General features: G+C 36.2%; 1 protein-coding gene across 1 annotated transcript in view; it reads right to left on the bottom strand.

Annotated features, from left to right (window-relative positions):
* Positions 1–8026: 8026 nt before the first annotated feature.
* Positions 8027–19353, bottom strand: part of MTPN (myotrophin) — a 36403-nt gene continuing 25076 nt past the window's right edge. Inside the window, exons 3-4 of the mRNA XM_050324418.1 lie at positions 18992–19075; positions 8027–11287 (exon numbers count right to left, since the gene is read on the bottom strand). Of these exons, the coding sequence (XP_050180375.1) occupies positions 11201–11287; positions 18992–19075 (171 nt within the window). The 3' untranslated portion in view covers positions 8027–11200. The remainder of the gene's footprint in view (positions 11288–18991; positions 19076–19353) is intronic.

Genomic DNA, 19353 nt, shown 5'->3' with positions numbered 1-19353 from the left:
ATCCTTCCAACCTGACATATTCTGTGATTCTGTTATCACCTACAAAGTGCAGCTGCTTTGACAAGTAGAGCCACATGCACTGCATGAAACCCTGCACATTTTAGCTTCTTGTCTTCCCTGAAGACAAGAAAAGTCTGAAAAGTCTTCCCTGCCATTGGCTCCACTGCTTGACCATATTTTCTTTTCCAGCCTAAAGTCATTTCTTGACATGCAAGCAGGACAAATTCAGAGTTCTTTAACTTGGCAGTAACATCCTGGGCATCTGCACTGCACTGGTTAAAAGTGCTTAAAATCATGACTATTTCCTCCTTTTGATCATGTCTTTGCAGAGGGAAATCATAACTAGCAAGGTCAAATGCAACCTTTTCAAGGAGGGATTTGCTAAATAATCATGAAACTGAGGGGTGCAAAGATTTTCTGGGGACTTGGCTTATTTATATGTTGGAGAATAAAAAATCAAAACCATTCTTTTTTCCTCCCCTCTCTACATACTTCTTGTATGAGTCCAAATTCCTTTATTGCAAAAATAACTTGTTGCAGGAACAACACTCAAAGTTCAAATTTAGCTTTACAAAAGCTAAACCCTGCAGATGACAACTGTGAAACTATTTAACACTGTCCCTAATGTTTTCCTCTAGTATTTCTCAAGAAAGGGAAGCACAGAAATAGAAAAGATCATTTGGCCTGGATATCAGTTAAAACAATGCCAAGTGGAAACATTTGCCTGAAGACATGGTGGAAAAAAGAGAACAGATGGCTAATACACAAACCTTTGAGGCCTAGTATCTCATGTTTCTCTGATCAGTCACATAACTTTGGGGAAATCAGTTTTAAGATGCTACCAGTACTGGCACAGGTATAGAGACAAGTCCTTCTATAGGCTTTAGTATCAAACATGGTTAAGAAGTTGATTGAGTTGCAATTCTCAGTTTGGTGGACAAGACATTAATCTCCCAACTGTCTCAGGCAGGACCACAAGAGTTATTTTTGCTGTTGGTTTTGTCTTTTTTTTTAAAAAAAACTTTTTTTGTTTGGTTTGTTTGTTTGTTTTTGTTTTGCTTAGGGTTTGCTTGGTTTTTTGTGAGGGAAGTTGTTTGGTTTGCATTTGAAAAGGAAGTGGAAAGATTACCATAGTTATCTCCATACCTGCTTACCAGCTGCCTCAAACTAAGTACAGTCATTAAAATCTTATTACAATGAAAGAGTTTGGATTAAATAGCTCTAAATTCTTCAGTTTTCAAGAGGAAATTCTTATATATTGGGTATCAATTGTGATAACAACGATGTTTGACGTGATCCATTTATGTAGCATTTGACTGGTACAAAAATTTCATCAGTTCTTATTCTTATACTAACCCTGCCAAAGATATACTGATGAAGGCATCAATTTTTAATGACAAAATTTTATCAAAGTCCAGGGATGAGGGAAATTCCTACCACTTATTACCTAGTGATCAATGGTCCCTGAGTAAGATAAATTACCCTCTCACTTCCTCTCTAAAATGAAAGAACAATAACTAAAAACAAAAAGTCAACTTCTATGCTAGATACTAGTTTGCCTGTTTACACATATAGAAGTTTCCCCCAGGCTACAAGGGATTATTCTATTTTAATCAAAGAGCATACAAAGCACACATCCCAGCTTTAAAGCAGAGAACTGAGACACAGAATAATGAATTCATCTACTGTTATAGGCACATGAATTCATGAAACAAGAGAAAAAGCTGACAAAATTTCTCATTATGACAAAAGAACCCTGAAAAAATCCCAACTGCAGGTAACATGTTAAAAAGTGACATTCCATACCATTACCCTGTCAAAAAATAAATTTAATGTAATTTCAAGGCCTCGTAAAGCAAGTTTTGTATTTCCTATTAGTCAAATACCTTATGAAGTCAAATCCCTTACTAGGTATTAGCCTTTATCACTGCTGCACTTACACAAAGAAACCTGCTGCTATCTCAGTATGCATCCCCAGCAAGTAACACTGCATTTCTTAATCCAACTGCTGTCAGCGATGACAAAGGCTGTGTTAGACTGCTCGTTTCACCCATCAGCTTTTTAACAGTGGAACACAGAACATTTGAACAAATATTCTAAATCCTCAGTAAGCGACAACATGACCAAATGGTCGGTGCATCGTAGCACATAAACCTACTACCTGGCAGTGGTTTGAACATTTCCTTGGGAGAGGATCCAGTAGAATGTGCTTTTTTTCCTGAAGGAAGGTTATACTAGACAAGTTCAAATCATCATTTCCTCACTTTGGTACGTTGCCACTACACAAAGAGAACAACTCGGCCAAAACCTTTTTCTTCTAAAATTTGACAGGTTTCTGCCTAGATGGCCATGAAATTATTGATGGGTTTTCACAGTCACCAGTGGGGAAAGTGCATTTGGAAGTCCACATTGTGTCGCAGCTGCTCTTCACAGCGAAAATGCTTTTGTGTGCAACAGGCAGCTCTGCACTGACACGGGCCTCTGCTTCACAGCAAAACTCCAGTGCAATAAAGCAGCATTTTTCAGTCCAAATGACACCTAAGCTCTTCTGAAAAAAAAAGAAAAAAAAGAAAAATCAAACAAACAAACAAACATAATAAAACCAAATTCTGAGAATATGTTTCACCAATCATTTTGGAGCAGGAAGGTAATAAACAACATGTTCAGCATGAATGCACAAAAGTATTACCAAACACTGTAAGTCAAAGTATTAATAAGAAAAGCCAACAAGTTTCATTCATTGGATTATATCTCACAAACGCACACAGAAATCTTAGCCTTTAAATTATCAAGGGCTAAGGGAAACAGGCTGATTTGTAGAACACAAAAACTGAATGTAATATTCCTTTTTGTGCCTTACCTCAGCAAGTATTGCCTTCCACCCCCTAGTATGAAGCTCAGGTGTTTATGAACTTGGCTTATAATTGTTATTGAAAAGTGTTTTTTCTCCAATGGGAATTGTAAAGAAATCAGCCTGAAAGAGAAAATAGCTTGTGAAAAACTACTCAGTCAGTACAGGATCCTATTTTTTTATCCTTCACTTGCCTGCCTTGTTCTTTGGTGCAATATTCTAACTCTAGCTCCTCTTGAGCTTCTACGTCTGTCTTTTTACTCTTCTGCATTACAGCTGGTATTTTAAATCTTGATCTTTTATGAAAAATGTCTGACTCAGCCCTCTACAAAATGTCTAATCTTGGATGAGTGCATTTGCACAGGTATATTTTGAATTACACTGTATCACAGCTAGTGTGAAAATCAGGAACTGCAGGGCCAGCTACACCGTAAAAAGCAGTAGGACCACAACATGTGACGTCTTCTATTTCTGCCAGCAGTATGATGGATTAACCATCAGCAGTTCAGTAGGCTAAATTCAGTACCTTGCAGGTTTCAGATAATTATCTTGCTGCAGAGGTGGGAACAAAATGAAAGTCACTTACATTCTTGCTACCAACCTGTAGCATTATCACAGAATAACAGAATGGACTGGGTTGGAAGGGGCCTTAAAGGCCATCCAGTGCCAACTCCTCTGCCGTGGGCAGGGACACCTTTCATTAGAAATTATGAGAGAAGCAGTCAAAAGGACATCAACAACTCAAACAATATGCAATATTTCTTGTTACATCCATGGTACTTCACAAGTTAGCACCTAGGATCTCTGTGGCACCACTGATATTACTGGATTTTGCAACCATTTTGTCTCCTAACAGCTTTCAAGGGAGAAAAAAAAAAAAAAAGAAGTCTATTATGTTATTCCAACCCTACAACTACTCATTGTGCATCCCCTGCGAAGAAAAGCAGTAAGGACATGAAGGATGCAAATTTTTTATAAAAGGTACAAACTACTGTAATATCTAAAATGAAGAATATGCCTCTATTAGCAAGGAGATAAGAAGGAAAAAAGAACCTTTCATTTACTTAATTTCTCCCTTGTCTTTCCTCTTCTGATTTTAATTCTTCCTTTCTTGTTATAGATGACAGCCTTAGATGGAGTTTTTTCCAGTAACATCTACTAACAAGTTCTCTGCCTACTTTCTAGGCAGCTATTAAAAAGGGAAACTGTGACAGGGTAAAGCAGAGCTTTTGAAAGCTGTGCATCCAGGAGGGGCAGGTAAAGATGATAGAATGGGAGCACACGTGTCACAGGTCAGCTCTGGCATGCGGGGAACAAATTCTTTTGACAGAATGTGATCTTTAGAAACCACTCAGGTAGGCTTTGACATTAATTTATAGCACATTTCACTCTCTGTGCATCTCTGTAAGTCTCTCCTCTCAAAATTAAAATACAAAACAAAACAAAGAACTTCAATCTCAACCTCTGAGCTTTGCAAATTGGGAACAAGGGAATTCTCTTTTTTTCCCCCCAAAGCACCTACCTGCTAAGTAATTGTGGTTTACAGGCTACTTTCTTTCTTCTTTTTTTCTTTTTTTTTTTTTTTTTTTGTCCTTTTTAAAGCCATAAGAAAGAATGGCCAATATATATTCAGCTGCTTATAGTGAGAACACAGCCTTAGGAGCACCTCCTTATTAGGTACACAGGCTATGCAGTGTCATTGTTGTAGGCTGCATCTCCTAAAAGCTACTGTTTAATACGGCTTTGTAAATATTTAAATGTATAGCTATCTCCAGAAATTTCACTAATTTATAAGCTTGAGTCTTGTTCTTATGTTTTAAGCCCCTGACGGTAGAAATTGGTGTGTGCTCCCCCTCTCTCTGTTTCATCTCTCTCTTTAAACAAGCTCTTCTGTGCTTTTGAGAATACTGACATTGATTGCAAAGCACACTTAAAGGTGTGTCAAGACTTGAGAGCTAATTCTCCCATCAGCTCACAGGTTAAGTGAACAGAAGAGAAGGAAAGAAGTTTTCCTATGGATAAGAGAAGTTTGTGCATAGACACACAAATCTGCTGTTGAATAGGACCCCACTTCTAATGGTATCTCACCCCATGTCTCAAAATCTGTTCCAGATTTATCTACATGTAGATATTGGTATCAGGTGCAGGACTAGCTTTTCATAACAATTTGTCAAAAGTAGAGATGTGAGGTATCTTTCAGCACAGATGTTGCTGTATAATAGATAAGAACACACAAACATAGCCTGTATTTTTTTATTTCAAAATAATGTAGAAGATAAACTTCTGCTGCAAAAGGTAAAACTGCTGCTTCACTTCATGCTGAAGAGCAATGAAAAAAAAAAAAAAAAGAGCAATGTTGCTTGCAGAAGCCTCCTTAAAACACATGCAAGACAAAGCCCATGAAAATATATGCAAGTAACAAGAATAAACTTAGGGAAAGACTTCTGGAACTTTACATCAGGATTTACTGGCTCTTTCTAGAATGCTATTTTGTTATGAAGGCCACAGCTCTCCAGTGTGATGACAAATGATTGTTTAACAAGCTTTAACAACAGTCTTCAGCATTACAGAAACTGAGTTAGGTAATAACAACCCCATTCATCATCTGTCTTTAGATTAGTCCTAATTAAACCATTACATCTGCCCTGTTCTACTGTGGACTGTAGCACAAAGCTCAAATAAAAGATGCTACAGTGGTCTAAGGCATCATGCAGCTTTCCCAGGGATACCATCAGTCACAGATGTGAGTGGTTCAAGCCAAGTTGAATCATTCCATAGGGACATGCAACTACTGATCTGGTTTGGTGGCAGAGAGAAGCTGGCAAAAAAAAAAAAAAACAAAGAAAAAGATATTTTGTGTCAATCTGGAACAGATCTTTTGGTTTTCCACTGAAGTAAATAATAAGAGACAACACAAAGTGGTTGGACTTCGTCACAATGTGCTCTGTCACTCTTTAGATACAAGGCTAAATAAAGAGGAAATATAACTTCACTTTCATGAAGTTAGATAGTTTTCAAGACTTTCCACCTCCACATACTTTCGAGGCAATATAGTTAAAACACTGATCCAAACTAATCTTCTTTATTTTACTTTGAAACAAAAAGCTTTAGCTGAACTAACTGAACATTCTTCCAAATGTAATGAGGAATTACTTCCATTTAGAAGAAAATAATAAGAAACAGTTATAAAGAAATGTTTCAAAGGTAAGTTATTTAATATATGCACAAACCTGAGTTTATTGTAGGTCAAGAAACTACTTTTGAGACTAAGCTTTGGATCCTCCAAATTTATGCTCAGCTTGAGACAACTGAAAGAAATTTTCCTTTAATGAATTGCAAGTTTGATAGATGGATTGAGGCATGCAGTCTGTTGTGGTTTTGGCACACTGTCCTGCCTCTTAACTTCAGTGGCCACGAGATGAACCTCAGTGCATGAAAGCCTCTATTCTTAATTTTGAAATGTTGCAAAATGATGTAGTAAACAAGAAGTGATTGAAAAGTACAAAAGAATTCTGTAGCAGCCTGCAGTGTACCAAAACCAGAGACATTTGGGACATGGGAGAATGGAGTGCACTCAGGTGCTTTCCAAATGCCATTTGAAGGGCAAAAAGACTCAAGAGATTCCCGTATTTCTATTAGAAAGAAGGTTCTCAAAATTAACATCAGATCAAAATAGCAAGCAACGGTATGTAAAGGCAACATTTCCTAGTTTATAATTATTAATATTATTTTGTTTATTTTTTATTATTATTTTATTATTTTTTAAAATTATTAACATTATTTTGACTGCTAAGGTGGGGAGAGTGCTGCTCCATGGGAAAAAATGGTTATTCACTTCCCAAGCAGGCAAAACCTACACACGTTTGAAGACTTTGAAGGCACCACACGAAAGCAACTACTTCCCAAAAATCTCATCTGGTAAGCTGATGTCATAACTCAGTTGGAAGCTCTTCCAAGATGCCAGATTATGAGTAAAGAAAAAATATTTTGAGTAGAGCTCTGAGAATAGAGTTTTCTCCATACAGAGAAACAATCAAGTGATGCAATTGAAAAAAATCTTTTCTTGGGCCAACATCCTTTTGGAAGGGAGCTGAGAAACCAATTTCTTTCAACAGATCAGCCATAGACAAGTATTAAAAATCTCTACAGGCATAGATGAATTTGGTAGCCAGTCACTGAGAAGTGTGAGTGACAGAAACCTGCATTCTGAACCTTCTACTTCCTCCTACAGAAAAATGGTCCTTTTAAAACAAAACAAAACAACCCTAAACAAACAAAACTCCCAGAAACAAAACAAATAAACCAGTAATATGAACAGAGGAATGAAGCACACACATCAGTTGCCACTGTTATACTATTTCAACTGCTCTGGTATTTATAGTGAACACATATTTGTTTTCTTCAATGCATACAGCATTAGAAGTTCTTGTTTTCAAAGTTTAGCACAGAAAAACACAAAAATTAAATTTATTTTGAAATATTTTGTGATATATATATATATGATTTTTTTTTTACTTTGACACATCTTCCTGTACTTCTTCTTTACAAGGGTATATTTTTAAAATAAATCATATCAAATGCTTCAAGCAGTTGGATCCAAATCTCTGAGGAGCAAAGTTATAAAAGGAAGTTCTGACAAAATCACCGTAAAGATGCCACAAGAATAATGAATAAACATTTCTATACAATTTTATTTATACTTTTATAATAGTTTTGTTTACTGAAAATAACTTTCCATTTCTTTGATGGAGACAACAAATTGCTTGAGTCTTCACAGGTAATGGGAGAAACATTCTGCTATCTACAGACTGCCTCTTAGAATTTAACATGAATAGAAGATCCACACAATTATGCATTACCCTTCAGCAGGAAATGCAGACAAGACCACAGCAAATAATCAAAACTTCTTTTAAATGGATGTAATTAAAAAAAAAAGAAAAAACCAACAAAACACAAACCACACTCAAACCCACAAAACAACCAACCACATACAACATTATATATTTAGTATTCAAAGCAGCTTCCATTCCACATTTTAGTCTTATAAGCACCTGAACAGTTGAATCACTTATATGTGAGCTGGAACTTGGATGCCTTCCAAGCAAATGAAAAGTTGTAGCCCAAGGCTAATAACACACAGGAGCAGGAAGAGAAATAAAACTCTACATTCTCATATCGCACAATTCAAGTTTATTCCATTCATTCTTGCAACACAAACTTAAAAATACAGTATCATTTAGCATTCTGATGTCTATGAACCATGATAATGATGAACCCAACTGTGTCAAAACAGTTAACAATGGTGAAAAGAGAAAGTCAAATATCAAAATGCACAGAGCACTAATTTTTCTTCTGTCACTGCGTAGAAAGATGATTGTTTATCCATTTACAAAATATAGTTAAGACAAGTTCATTTTGAAATTTTGCATGCAACACTGCAATTGCTTGACCTAGGACACTCAATTCTTACCAGCCTCTTCTACGAATAATCAGTGTTATGTTCAATTCCATTGAACTATTGTACTCCTTTTCTCATTTGCTCCCCATTATGAAAAAGAAGCAGAGGGTACAAAATCCAAAATATACTTAAAGTTATAACTTATTCAGCACAAATTTCAAAGGAAAAGATTTAAGAACAAGAGTGGATTTCCAAGTATATGCAATCCCAATCTGATAAAGTATTTAAGTTCTGTTTATAGAATGAAAAATAATTTACAGTTTGGTATTTTCATCTAGTTATGACCTACTCAAAGATAGAGGAAGCCACCCATTATTTTTTCCACAAAATAGCTGACAAGAAAGGAACAAACAAACAAGCCCAGTTTCCAGACAATTACAAAAGCATAACCTTTTATTTTTTATTTACCTTTTTTTTTAAATCCTGGGCAAAATGATTAATCACCTGTTATGTAGTGCAAAAAGCAAAAAAGTATTTCTTCTTTATAAGCCAAGCATTAAATGCCATCTTTTCACTATCTTGAAAGGCAGCTTGGGTATATCTTACAGCCAAATTAACACTTGTCTCACTGAAGTCTGTTTGCTTTTTTCCCCCCACTAGGGTGAAGTAAGAAAAAATAAGGTGTTTCCATAATTGTAGAAAAAGGGAGGCAAAATTGCCTCAGTGAATCACCAGAAGAGTTAGTACAAAGATGATGTTTCTTTGCTTACTTAAACAAGAGTTGAAGGGAAGGGCAGGAAAGAATACAGAGAAAAAATAACCCAACAAAAACCTAAAACCACTATGGCCAGACAACTTGACACTAATCAACATAAAAAACTCGAATAATCAAGTTCTCCACATAAAAACAGATTGCAGTTTTCTAGACTAGTATTTTAATAGGTAAGTATTTAATAGCATAATATGGAGGCAAATTGATGCCAAAGATTGTTACTTTCATAGCTGAATAAAGAGTTAAATCTATAGTCTGTGTTCACACTATTACAATGACATGACAATCCAGCACTGATCAGAAATAAGATTAAAGAGTTCTCTTATAAATAGTTATTAAAAGCACTGTTTACCAAATATTCTTGTTTTTTTATCAGCAGCTCACCAATTGATTCATCACTGATTTCCAACCCTTCTGCTCTTCCTTGCCACCCATCTCCAAGAAATAAAGAGTAATTGCACTGTACAGTTTATGGTCAGAGTTGATTGTTTTCTCCATTGCTTTTCTTATGGTATATGTAGACGTAAATCAGTTTCTGCTCTCATTTTACAGTCTAAATGCAATGCTTTTCATAGCTGACACATTCAATCATAATATGCAACATGATTCAAGTAAAACTAAGTCTCCATTAAATATGAGTGGTAGTCACCAGTCTACTTCTAAATATCCTCTTAATTTCAACATTAATATCAAAATAATATCGGCTACATTTGTTTAAGAATTCAGCATGAGACAATATATACATTTGTTTTCTGTATTGTGTTTGTTACCACAAAGTTCAAAATCTGTATTCCAAAAAAGAGGAAGATGTATAGTTTGTGGTATACAATTTTTTTGTTATAGAACCTGTTACTCAGTTCTGGGTGAAACTGAAGTCTAGTGAAAATTTTCAGGATGAAAGCCAGAAGCTCAGCCATTGCTGAGGACCATAAGATGTGATGGCAATCCCTACAACATCATTAAATACCTTCCCAGGAATTATCAAGCCTGTCATAGTACTGGCACACTTACTGGCATAGTAAATCTTATCTAAAAGTCAATGGTTAATGTGGTCTGTTTGCACTGGGATCTTTCAGAACAAGCCTCATGCCTTAATGAAATTGAAGAGGTTCATTAACTCAACACTGAAACACTGATTTGAAGATATGAACAATTAAAAGTTTTTTTCTGCAGTAGTTAGAGCAAGTTAAGACTTCTACTTGTACATCTTCCTGTTTCTACATCTGAACTTGGAAAGCTTACGTGTTTTCTAGAAAATTTTAGCAACAATATTCATCTGATATGAATGTCTAAATAATTACCGTTTATTTTCCACATTTGACTTGATTATCCTTGCGTACCAAACAGCCTATAAGCTTTCGCATTGTGTCTAGAAATTTTATGTTGACATGGTGAGTAAAGAAATTCTATCTTACAATCCTCTTGGAAATAATTAGAATGAAATTTTGAAGTGTCTCAAAAGCAGTTACTTAAAATGTCTGTCCTGGACTAGAACAAATATTGGATAGAAAAACTTCAAATTCAAGCATCCCAAAGTACCTGGGCATATTTTATGGAGTGTAACACCACCATGCCTCAACTGGTCTTTTTCCTGGTTTACTCAAGAGTCAGAAAAACATTAGTGTGACATCCAATTAGTCAATATAAAGAACAGCTCAAATAACTGGTATCAAAAGTCCTCAAAACTACAACGTAAGCTTTAGGCAGAATAATAAAGCTACCCGGTGAGAGAGAAGGGAGAAAAGCAACCCAGCCACCTACATTACTACACTTCAGATTACGGCAGACACTAAGAGCATGGGACTATTGTCTCCTTCACAATTAGTTTCAGGTACATAGCACAGTACTTCCATCTAAAGGAAGTGCTTCCATCTGTCTAAAAAATCTTAGTTCTAACCTAGGAGGCTTACAAGAGCATGGTCTGTCTTCCTTCTTCCATTTTCACTAGAAATGGGAAGGGATTGTAAACTGAAAAGAAGTCCTAGAGGGACACTGTTCATAATAGTTTTCAACCCTTTCCGACCAGATTATTTTCGATACAAGCCCCTAACTATTCTGATTCATAAAGAATTTCCCTCCCCCCAAAGTATTTAGCTGAAGAAGCTGGAAGATGCAAAGAGTGACAGACAGGCAGCAGTGTGAGGCCACAGGAGAGACATTTAAGATATCAGTCCATCCGTCACTGAAGAAGAGTCTTGATTGCCTGGTTGTCAGTGGCTTCAAAGGCAGTTAGTCCATCTGGGCCTTTCACAGTCTTATCAGCACCCTGTAAAGACATTGAGAAGAGCTGTCAATTCACAAAGCCAGGCTGTATCAGTATGAAGTGTGCCTAAACAGTTACCTACCTTGCATAGTTATATTGATTAGATACAGCTGTTTAGTGCAGTGCATTTGCTTTCATTCAGAGACCAAACAGACAAGATTTATGTACAAAAGTATTCATCAAACAGCTAGTCTAAGTTTCCAACTTTATTATTTAGAATCAGGAAAAAAGTCACGTAACTTTTGTTTCACAGCAAATTGCAAGTCCAAAATATTATCAGTTAATCTTGGGCAGAAACAGAACAATTTTGTTTCCAGCAACTACTCTTACAAATGCAGAAAATCAGTGTTACACACTTCTATGAAATCTATGGTGCAACAAGCTCTCACATGCTAAATTAGACAGGTAACATCTGGAAGAGCATACTAACAAATCATACTATATTCTTTCTATATGATAAAAGACTACACTCATCTAAAATCGTGCTCCTCTTCCATTTTGAAAAAAGCCCCTATTGCTACATTGGAAAAACACCACCACAAAATCATTCCAAGTCCTAAACTGCTCAAGTTTGTTCTGCATGAGTTATGCACACACCTAAAAGGCAACAAAACAGAGCAGGGAGGTGTTGGGAGTATGGAGGATAATGCACCAGCTAGATAAATTGCAGAATAGTAAGCACAAGCACAGTGCCAGAATTATGGGAGGAGAACAAAAGAAGAGAAACAGTGTGATTAACTAGTCATGTCTTCTTTGAGCACTGTGCAGTCATATTCACAGAAGGGAAAACAGACTAAACTGTAAATAGGGAAATTAAATAAAGGGACAAAAGTTATTAGAGAATACAGGACTGATTTCAGAACAACTCTTCAAGACAATATGCACATCTTGCTTTAAAATGTGTGTATTTGCTCAATGACAGGAAAAACACTGTGGGTACAAACACACTTTGTCAGAAGTGTGTAGAGCACAGGGTTCTCTTCAGTTTATGCATAAACTCTCTGTAGAGTAAGTACAAATCCCTTCTCAATTAGATTACAAGGAAGTAAGAACACAGATTGTTAGTTACTTTTAAGGACACTCAATAGTTTAAGAACATAATGGACCTAGAATTTCCAGAGCTTCTTTACTGTGTATACTCACAAAACCCCACTAAACCTCCATACATAATATCATGTCTGTTCCCAAGACAACTTTCACTTCACTAAACTTTCCACTGTAACTGTTCCTAACAGTCTAACAAGCTGCATCTGATACTACTATGATTTGATGCCAATACAACTCTTCACAATAGAGGATATTTCCCTCTCTGAAACTTCTACTGTCTTTACCTGCAAATATTGACCCTGTCATTCTAAAATGACGTTTTTGCAGTGGCTTTTAAGGCAGCATTACCCATCTTGTGGTCCGCTGGTCAAACTGATCCTGTTGGAGCTCTTTATCTTCCTTGTATTCCTTCCTAGAGACACTCAGTGCAAGACATGAGCTTGAGCAGACTCTTTTATTTGGTGGTAGTTACCTGTGGGGTAACTGCTATCAGGGAAAACCAAAAATGTCTCAAGAACTCCAGTTAAAAAAAAAAAAAATCAGAGAGGGATATTCATAAATGTAGTAACATCTTTCATGCAGCTTATTTTCTCTAGTACCTTTCAGGTAGTGGAATACAGACACGGATTTTGTGTGTATGCAATGGATTCACTCCAGTGCAAGGAGCAATTGAACATTTACCTCTCTCCTACCACTGTGTAACATCCTTGACCCAAACAGTTCCCAACATGCTGCAACATCATTGTTCAGTATGAACAGGAGCTGAATCGGCCAGCCTATTCCCAGGAAGTGACAAGTCAGCCATTGCACCTACACACTTAGGCTGAAACCACTGAAAGCTATTGCTTCTGAAACATTTACTTTTCCCTAAAAAAAAAACCACCGAGAGATTTCACAGGTATTCAATACTTATCTTAGTTGTCCAGGGAGAAAAAAGCCAACCATGGGAGTAGTAATGCCTTCTTTGGCAGGTGTTGATTAATCCTGCTGCTTAGATAGCAGTCAGATTAGAATCCATGTGGAAATCAAGAGGGCTTCAAAGCTGTTCTTTGATGTTAAGCTCAGAAAACCTGAAGGAACTTAGACTTGAAAAGTGGAACTATGCAGTAACTGACCTGCCAGAGTTTAAAGAAATTTAATTTATAAAACTCTCCAGTAATGTATCAGCATTTAGGGTACTAAAGATAAAACTGTTAACTGAAGTAACTTTAAAGAGAGCTTTAATTTCAACATAGGACTGCTTTCCTCTCTCCTGCACTTCAAGAAACTTTGTACTTCAGGAAAGTTACAGACATGCAAGACCTGAGTTTCTAAAACAGCTTTACTGAATGTAGGATAAGAGGGTCATGACTACCTAAGGAGGACACTGTTTATTACACTCAGTGTTAATAAATGAAGAGAATGGCCCATTAGCTGGACAGAAAGATTCCTGCCTAAATTCAATAGAAAGAGAAGGAAATAATAAAGTTCAGGTCAGGAGGAATTTAATTTTTAGAAGTACAACACTGCCTGGAAGCAATTTTAATAAAAACCTCAGAAAAGTACAATGATTCCACAGTATTATTTACTTCCCTAAAGTAAAAAGTTATTAACATTTTATATTTGTGTTATGTTCTATTCTTAAAATACACATACACAAATAAATATAAACCCTCTTTCTTTGTCAGGTTAACAGGAAACAATGTTTGCTCTCCTAAGCCTCCAGGCAAAGTGCAAATGCTAACCATGCTCTGAAGGCAGCACAAGAGTTACTGGGCTGCAATTGTCATTCCAGAAAAAACCCCAAACCAACAAACACAAAACCACTACAGCAGCTGACAAAGGCAACACAGAGCTATCACCAAATCGTGTGAAACCAGAACTGGGGGCACTTAATGAAGGTGGTAGAAGACTGGTTTACACAGCTAGCAGCAAACTTCTAGGAGTTGCCAGATGACACAGTGGAGGCTGATGTCTTCTTGTTCAAAAAGCATACAGATGAATTCATGGACAATAAATCTATAAACATTTCTTAATAGGTGATAGATGTGTGCAGCTCTATAATCCTTAATACAGCAACTAGGAATGAGGAGAATGAGAGAGCAGAAGTGGTCATACTAATAACTCTTACCAAATGGCATTCTTTCTGCCACTGTCAGAGGAGAAAAAAGGTGCTAAACTGTTCAACTCAACAGGATATTTCTTATAGCACATGTTTAGTAGCAAGCAGAGATGAAGTTGCAGTAGCTATCTTACAAAAACCTAGCTAAAAAACTACTTTGAAAGTTGAAAAAATTACAGGTTTCCATTAGAAGCTTCCAAAGCTGTTGTCTATTTTAACGTACTGTTTTTTTCTACACTAAACTACACTAACTTCTTACATTACAAATCAAACATCAGATTCTTAAAGAAGAACATTGAGCAACTTGAATTTTTATCTATCTATCTATCTCCTTTCAAATAGGTATCCCTTAAATCCAATGTCCCTGAAAAAGCTAAAGGCAAACTGAAATATAGTAACTAATATTACTTCAATTTAGTTCTTTGTACTCTACTTTATTTGTTACTTTGCTTTGTAGAAGGCTGGCATTTAGCATGAATAAAATAAAAACAATTTAGTTCCAACTTTGTCAAAAGCTACTAAAAATTCTTTTCCTCACTAAAAGTAAAATACCTTCCAATATTATAATTATTAATTTAATAATTTAACATTATGAATAATACTGAAAAAGCTGAATTGAAAAAAATTAACATAAGATATGACACTTCTGTTTTGCTTTGAAGTCACAATATGCTTAAAACAACTTTACTCTTTAAAATTACAAAGAACATTTTAATATGTTTAAAATTAAAAAAAAAATATTCAAAGATTATATATAAAGGTTTACCTACTGTAATGTAGTAGTAAGACAAGTAGTCCTACCTTTGAACTAAAAGCTCTATTACTTTCATGTATTACAGTAGATCAGAGCAAATGAACATTTTTTTAACTGAGGCTCAGATGCTGACAGAGCAGTTTTAGGTATCACTCCCAAACCTCCACTCTGTGGAATGTCTACAGTATAATATTTCACACATTTTCATTATCTTGAAAGATATACTAAAAATTCCCAAAACTCTATCTAGGCCACATTTGTATTTTAGACACAGTGTCATCATAGCATTCATTCCACGTGTTGTAAGGATTAGCTAAAAACCTCAAAATAGTCCTTCCTGAGGAGCAAAGTAACAAATTGTGCTTTAGCTTAGGAAGCCTCATTGAAAGTTAGTTGAAATTCATTTTAAAAATTGCTGCTTTTAAGGGACAGCAGTTTTTACAGGTGGTATAATGTCTTCAGCTATTAGTACCATCTACAGCAAATTCTGTTACTCATGTGGCACATACACCAAAAACTTCTGCAGAGACCTAACTGCTAAAAATCAATGTGGGTCCCCCAGTACTTTTCAGGTCTTACTGAGTGCAAACGTTCTAATATGAAAAAAATAATAATAAAAGAAACTCGGACATGTGTTTTGTGCAACTGCATGACCACCAGTATCTTTAACAGATTTAAGAGAGTGCAACACGAAGTGAAACTAAATACAACCTCAGGAGCAGACCAGTGGCATCCTGGCCTGTTATCAGAACTAGTGTGGCAAGCAGGACCAGGGCAGTGATTATCCCCTTGTCCTTGGTACTGGTGAGGCTGCACCTCAAATCCTGTGTCCAGTTTTGGGTCCCTACCACAAGAAAGACATTGAGGTGCTGGAGAGTGTCCAGAGAAGGGACACGCTGGTGAACGGTCTGGAGTACGAGGCTGATGAGGAGCAGCTGAGGGAGCTGGGGGTGTTTCCTCTGAATGAAAGGAGGCTCAGGGAGACCTTACTGCTCTCTAAAACTACCTGAAAGGAGGTTATTGTGAGGTGGGTATCATAATCTACCAGGAAACAACTGACAGGATGAGAGGAAAAGGCCTCAAGTTGCACCAGAGGAAGTTTAGATTAGAGATCAGGAAAACTTTCTTCATGGAAAGAGCTGTCAAGCACTGGAATAGGATGCACAGGGAAGTGGTGGAATCACCAACCCCTAAAGTATTCAAAAAACATGTGGATATGGCACCTGAGGACACTGTTTAGTGGTGAACATGGTGGTGGTGCTGGGTTAAGGGTTGGACTCAATAATCTCAGAGGTTTTTTCTTTTCCAGCCTTAATGATTCTAGGATTGTTTAAAGACTGCTCTGTGGTCATACTACATGAAAGAGTAAACAGCTTACTTTCATCAGCTGAGTCAATCTTCTACAGTAACAGAATATTCACAAAAATCCTAGATGTCACCTTGACTATCCTTTTTCATATTTGATACTTTTATTAGAGAATATTTTTTGAATTTTAGGTCTGATCAGTGTTTGAAACATTTCTTGAAACACCCCTCCTCCCTTCAATAGCTCAAGAGCCTCACATGAAAGGCTTACAAACATCCCCATGATTCATACACTACAGAAGGCAATGGAGAATGTTAGCTTAAAACAATTCAATTTCCAAATTAACAACTGTTTCCAACATGAAATTATTTATATTAAATCTAATCTTAGAAGAACAGTCTCTTATTTCTTACATAATTTTAACTTGATCAAGCTGCTAACTTTTTGATATTCGTGGTATGCAATAGACTAAGGAGATAAGCATCATTGTTCACCGGTTCTCAAAACTTGTGAAAGTACAAATATTCATTATTTGTGCTTCCTTTTAAAAAATAAATTAATGAGGTAATTGAATTTTAATCCAACAGCTTAAGAGATACTGTATGACATAGGCCACGTATGCAAGAGATCAACTAACAGGGTAACTGGAGACAGCTGGAAGTAGGTGTGTGTAACAGTGCAGCTTTTTAGCAGTAAGTACAAATTTTGTGTTTACAAAAGCAACAAAGAACAGCTTTGAAGAAAAAAATCTTAAAAATATTGGTGCATCATTTGCAATTATAGTTCCACTATGCACATACACTAACATAAGACATTCAATATTTGCCCTGTATTTGGAGCAACAATAAAATACAGCCCACTCTAAAAGTAACCAGGAAGAACATTAAGCAGTCAATAGTTTTTACGTGTTTCAATAAGGGTTGAACTACCTGATCTCCCAAGCATCTGCTGTCAAAGAACATATGACTGGGTTACAAACAAACTGTGACATGTTTAAACAAATGTTTACACAAGAGTCATAACTGTGTTAAGAGACGGAACAGCCTCTATACATAAGCCCTGCCTCAAACAGACTCAGCTGATGAGCAAAGTTTCAGTTTATAATATCTCATTAGCTAGCCCACGTGAATGGAAGCAGTAACTTGTGGTACAACATTTAACTCTATTATCTGAAAATAATACCAGCTTTGCCAAACTATCCAATTGCAGTAAGATTTTTAAAATCTCAACTGGTCCAAGCTTACTTTCTTTTAACATTCTGCACGTCTTAGTAAGATTGCCTCATCTTTATGACTATTGGACTCAACCAATGCCCTTCAAACTGTATCACGTAAAGAGATCTTTACTCTCTCACATGCTGTGTGAAAAACAGCTGGTTCAGGATGGACCTCAGTGCCCTCACTGATAGAGACTACAATGAACGCACAACACTTTGTAGCTGCCAGACAACTTGTGTGTGAACTCAAGTTTTGAGGTATCTTATTTATTATTTGAACAACTTTTCTAGAATGGAAAACCCTTCAAATCAGAAATGAAAATTAATCAATATAGGATAAAGGATAACTTTTTTTTTTTTTTTTGGATGATCCTAAATGAAGGATCAGTCCTCACAATAAGTTTAAATAAGTTGGATGCACCATTTGAATCCTAAATTAACAGTCATAGCATTTCTTCACAGAAAGGCATAACTAACATCAGACAAGATCAAGGAAAGGTTCAAGAAAAGTGAAATTCATGCAACATTAAGGTAGTTAAGGAAAACTTTACCCTGGAAGTGGCATATGAAACTATTATACTGCATGAAATCCTTCAGTCAAATTATTTAAGTGGGTTCATATAATGAAATTGCACAGTTAACCTTCTCTTTTCAAAGTGAGGTGTAACAAAGAGCACGTATGAATGGGGACAAAACATTGCTTGAATTAACTACTGCTTTGTAAAACTGATCACCTTTGTAATACGAATCAATACTATGAAATAATATGAACACTGAGACAGATTAAGCTTATTCTCCCCAGGACAAAATTTAGAAGCTCCATGACAGAGAAATCTTGGCTTCCGACTTTTACTTCCCCTCCCTCTGCCAACACAGATGGGTTTTCAGTCATCTGGCAAAAGCAGAGGGAAACCACACCTCCGAGCAACTTCACAGTAGAGATTCCATCACATGAAACACTTAAACAGCTGCCAAAGCTAAATCCCACTCCTCCATGTCTGCTGGAGGAATGCATTTTCTTTTCTTGACTGATTTGCTGTTATACTCTCTAGCTGGAGCTCAGAATACTCTTAGTGGTCACTCTTGCTACACCACAAAACTCCTGGAACTTTCTCTTTCAACTCTCCCTCACTATAATCAGAGTACCCTCCTTGGTTTAGGAACACAAACAGCATTGGTTTGATGCTCTGAACATATAATCCAGATCATCACAATCTTATTGAAAAGAATCAGAGTAATGTGCTTTGCTAATGGATAACTTATTCTAAACATTTGTATCTCACCTTTGACAGAAGCAATTTCACACAGGAAACGTGACCCTCATAGACTGCTGATAGGAGAGGTGTGATATTATGTTTGTCTGGAGCCTGTAAATTGAGACAGAGTTATTTGAAGGACAATTTCATACAGCATCATAAGGTTTCAGTTAACTTTTCTATTTTCTTTTATCAACAGTAGAAAGAAGTAAAAATTTTAGAATATTATCCAGAAATGCATTCCCTTAGAATTTTTTCCCTCCTTTTTGAGAGAAGTCATTTAAAAAAACAGGTAATAGCAAGATATTTCTTCCATAAGACTTCTAAGCATCGCACAGCTTGCCTATTACTTTAGGCCAATGATGGAAATTGTGAGGTTTCAGTTGACA

The sequence above is a fragment of the Myiozetetes cayanensis genome, unplaced genomic scaffold (genome assembly GCF_022539395.1).
Source record: "Myiozetetes cayanensis isolate MyiCay16 unplaced genomic scaffold, myiCay2020 scf3, whole genome shotgun sequence".
NCBI lineage: Eukaryota > Metazoa > Chordata > Aves > Passeriformes > Tyrannidae > Myiozetetes > Myiozetetes cayanensis.
Note: the sequence above shows the minus strand (reverse complement) of the source record. Positions and strands in the feature narration are given on the sequence as shown.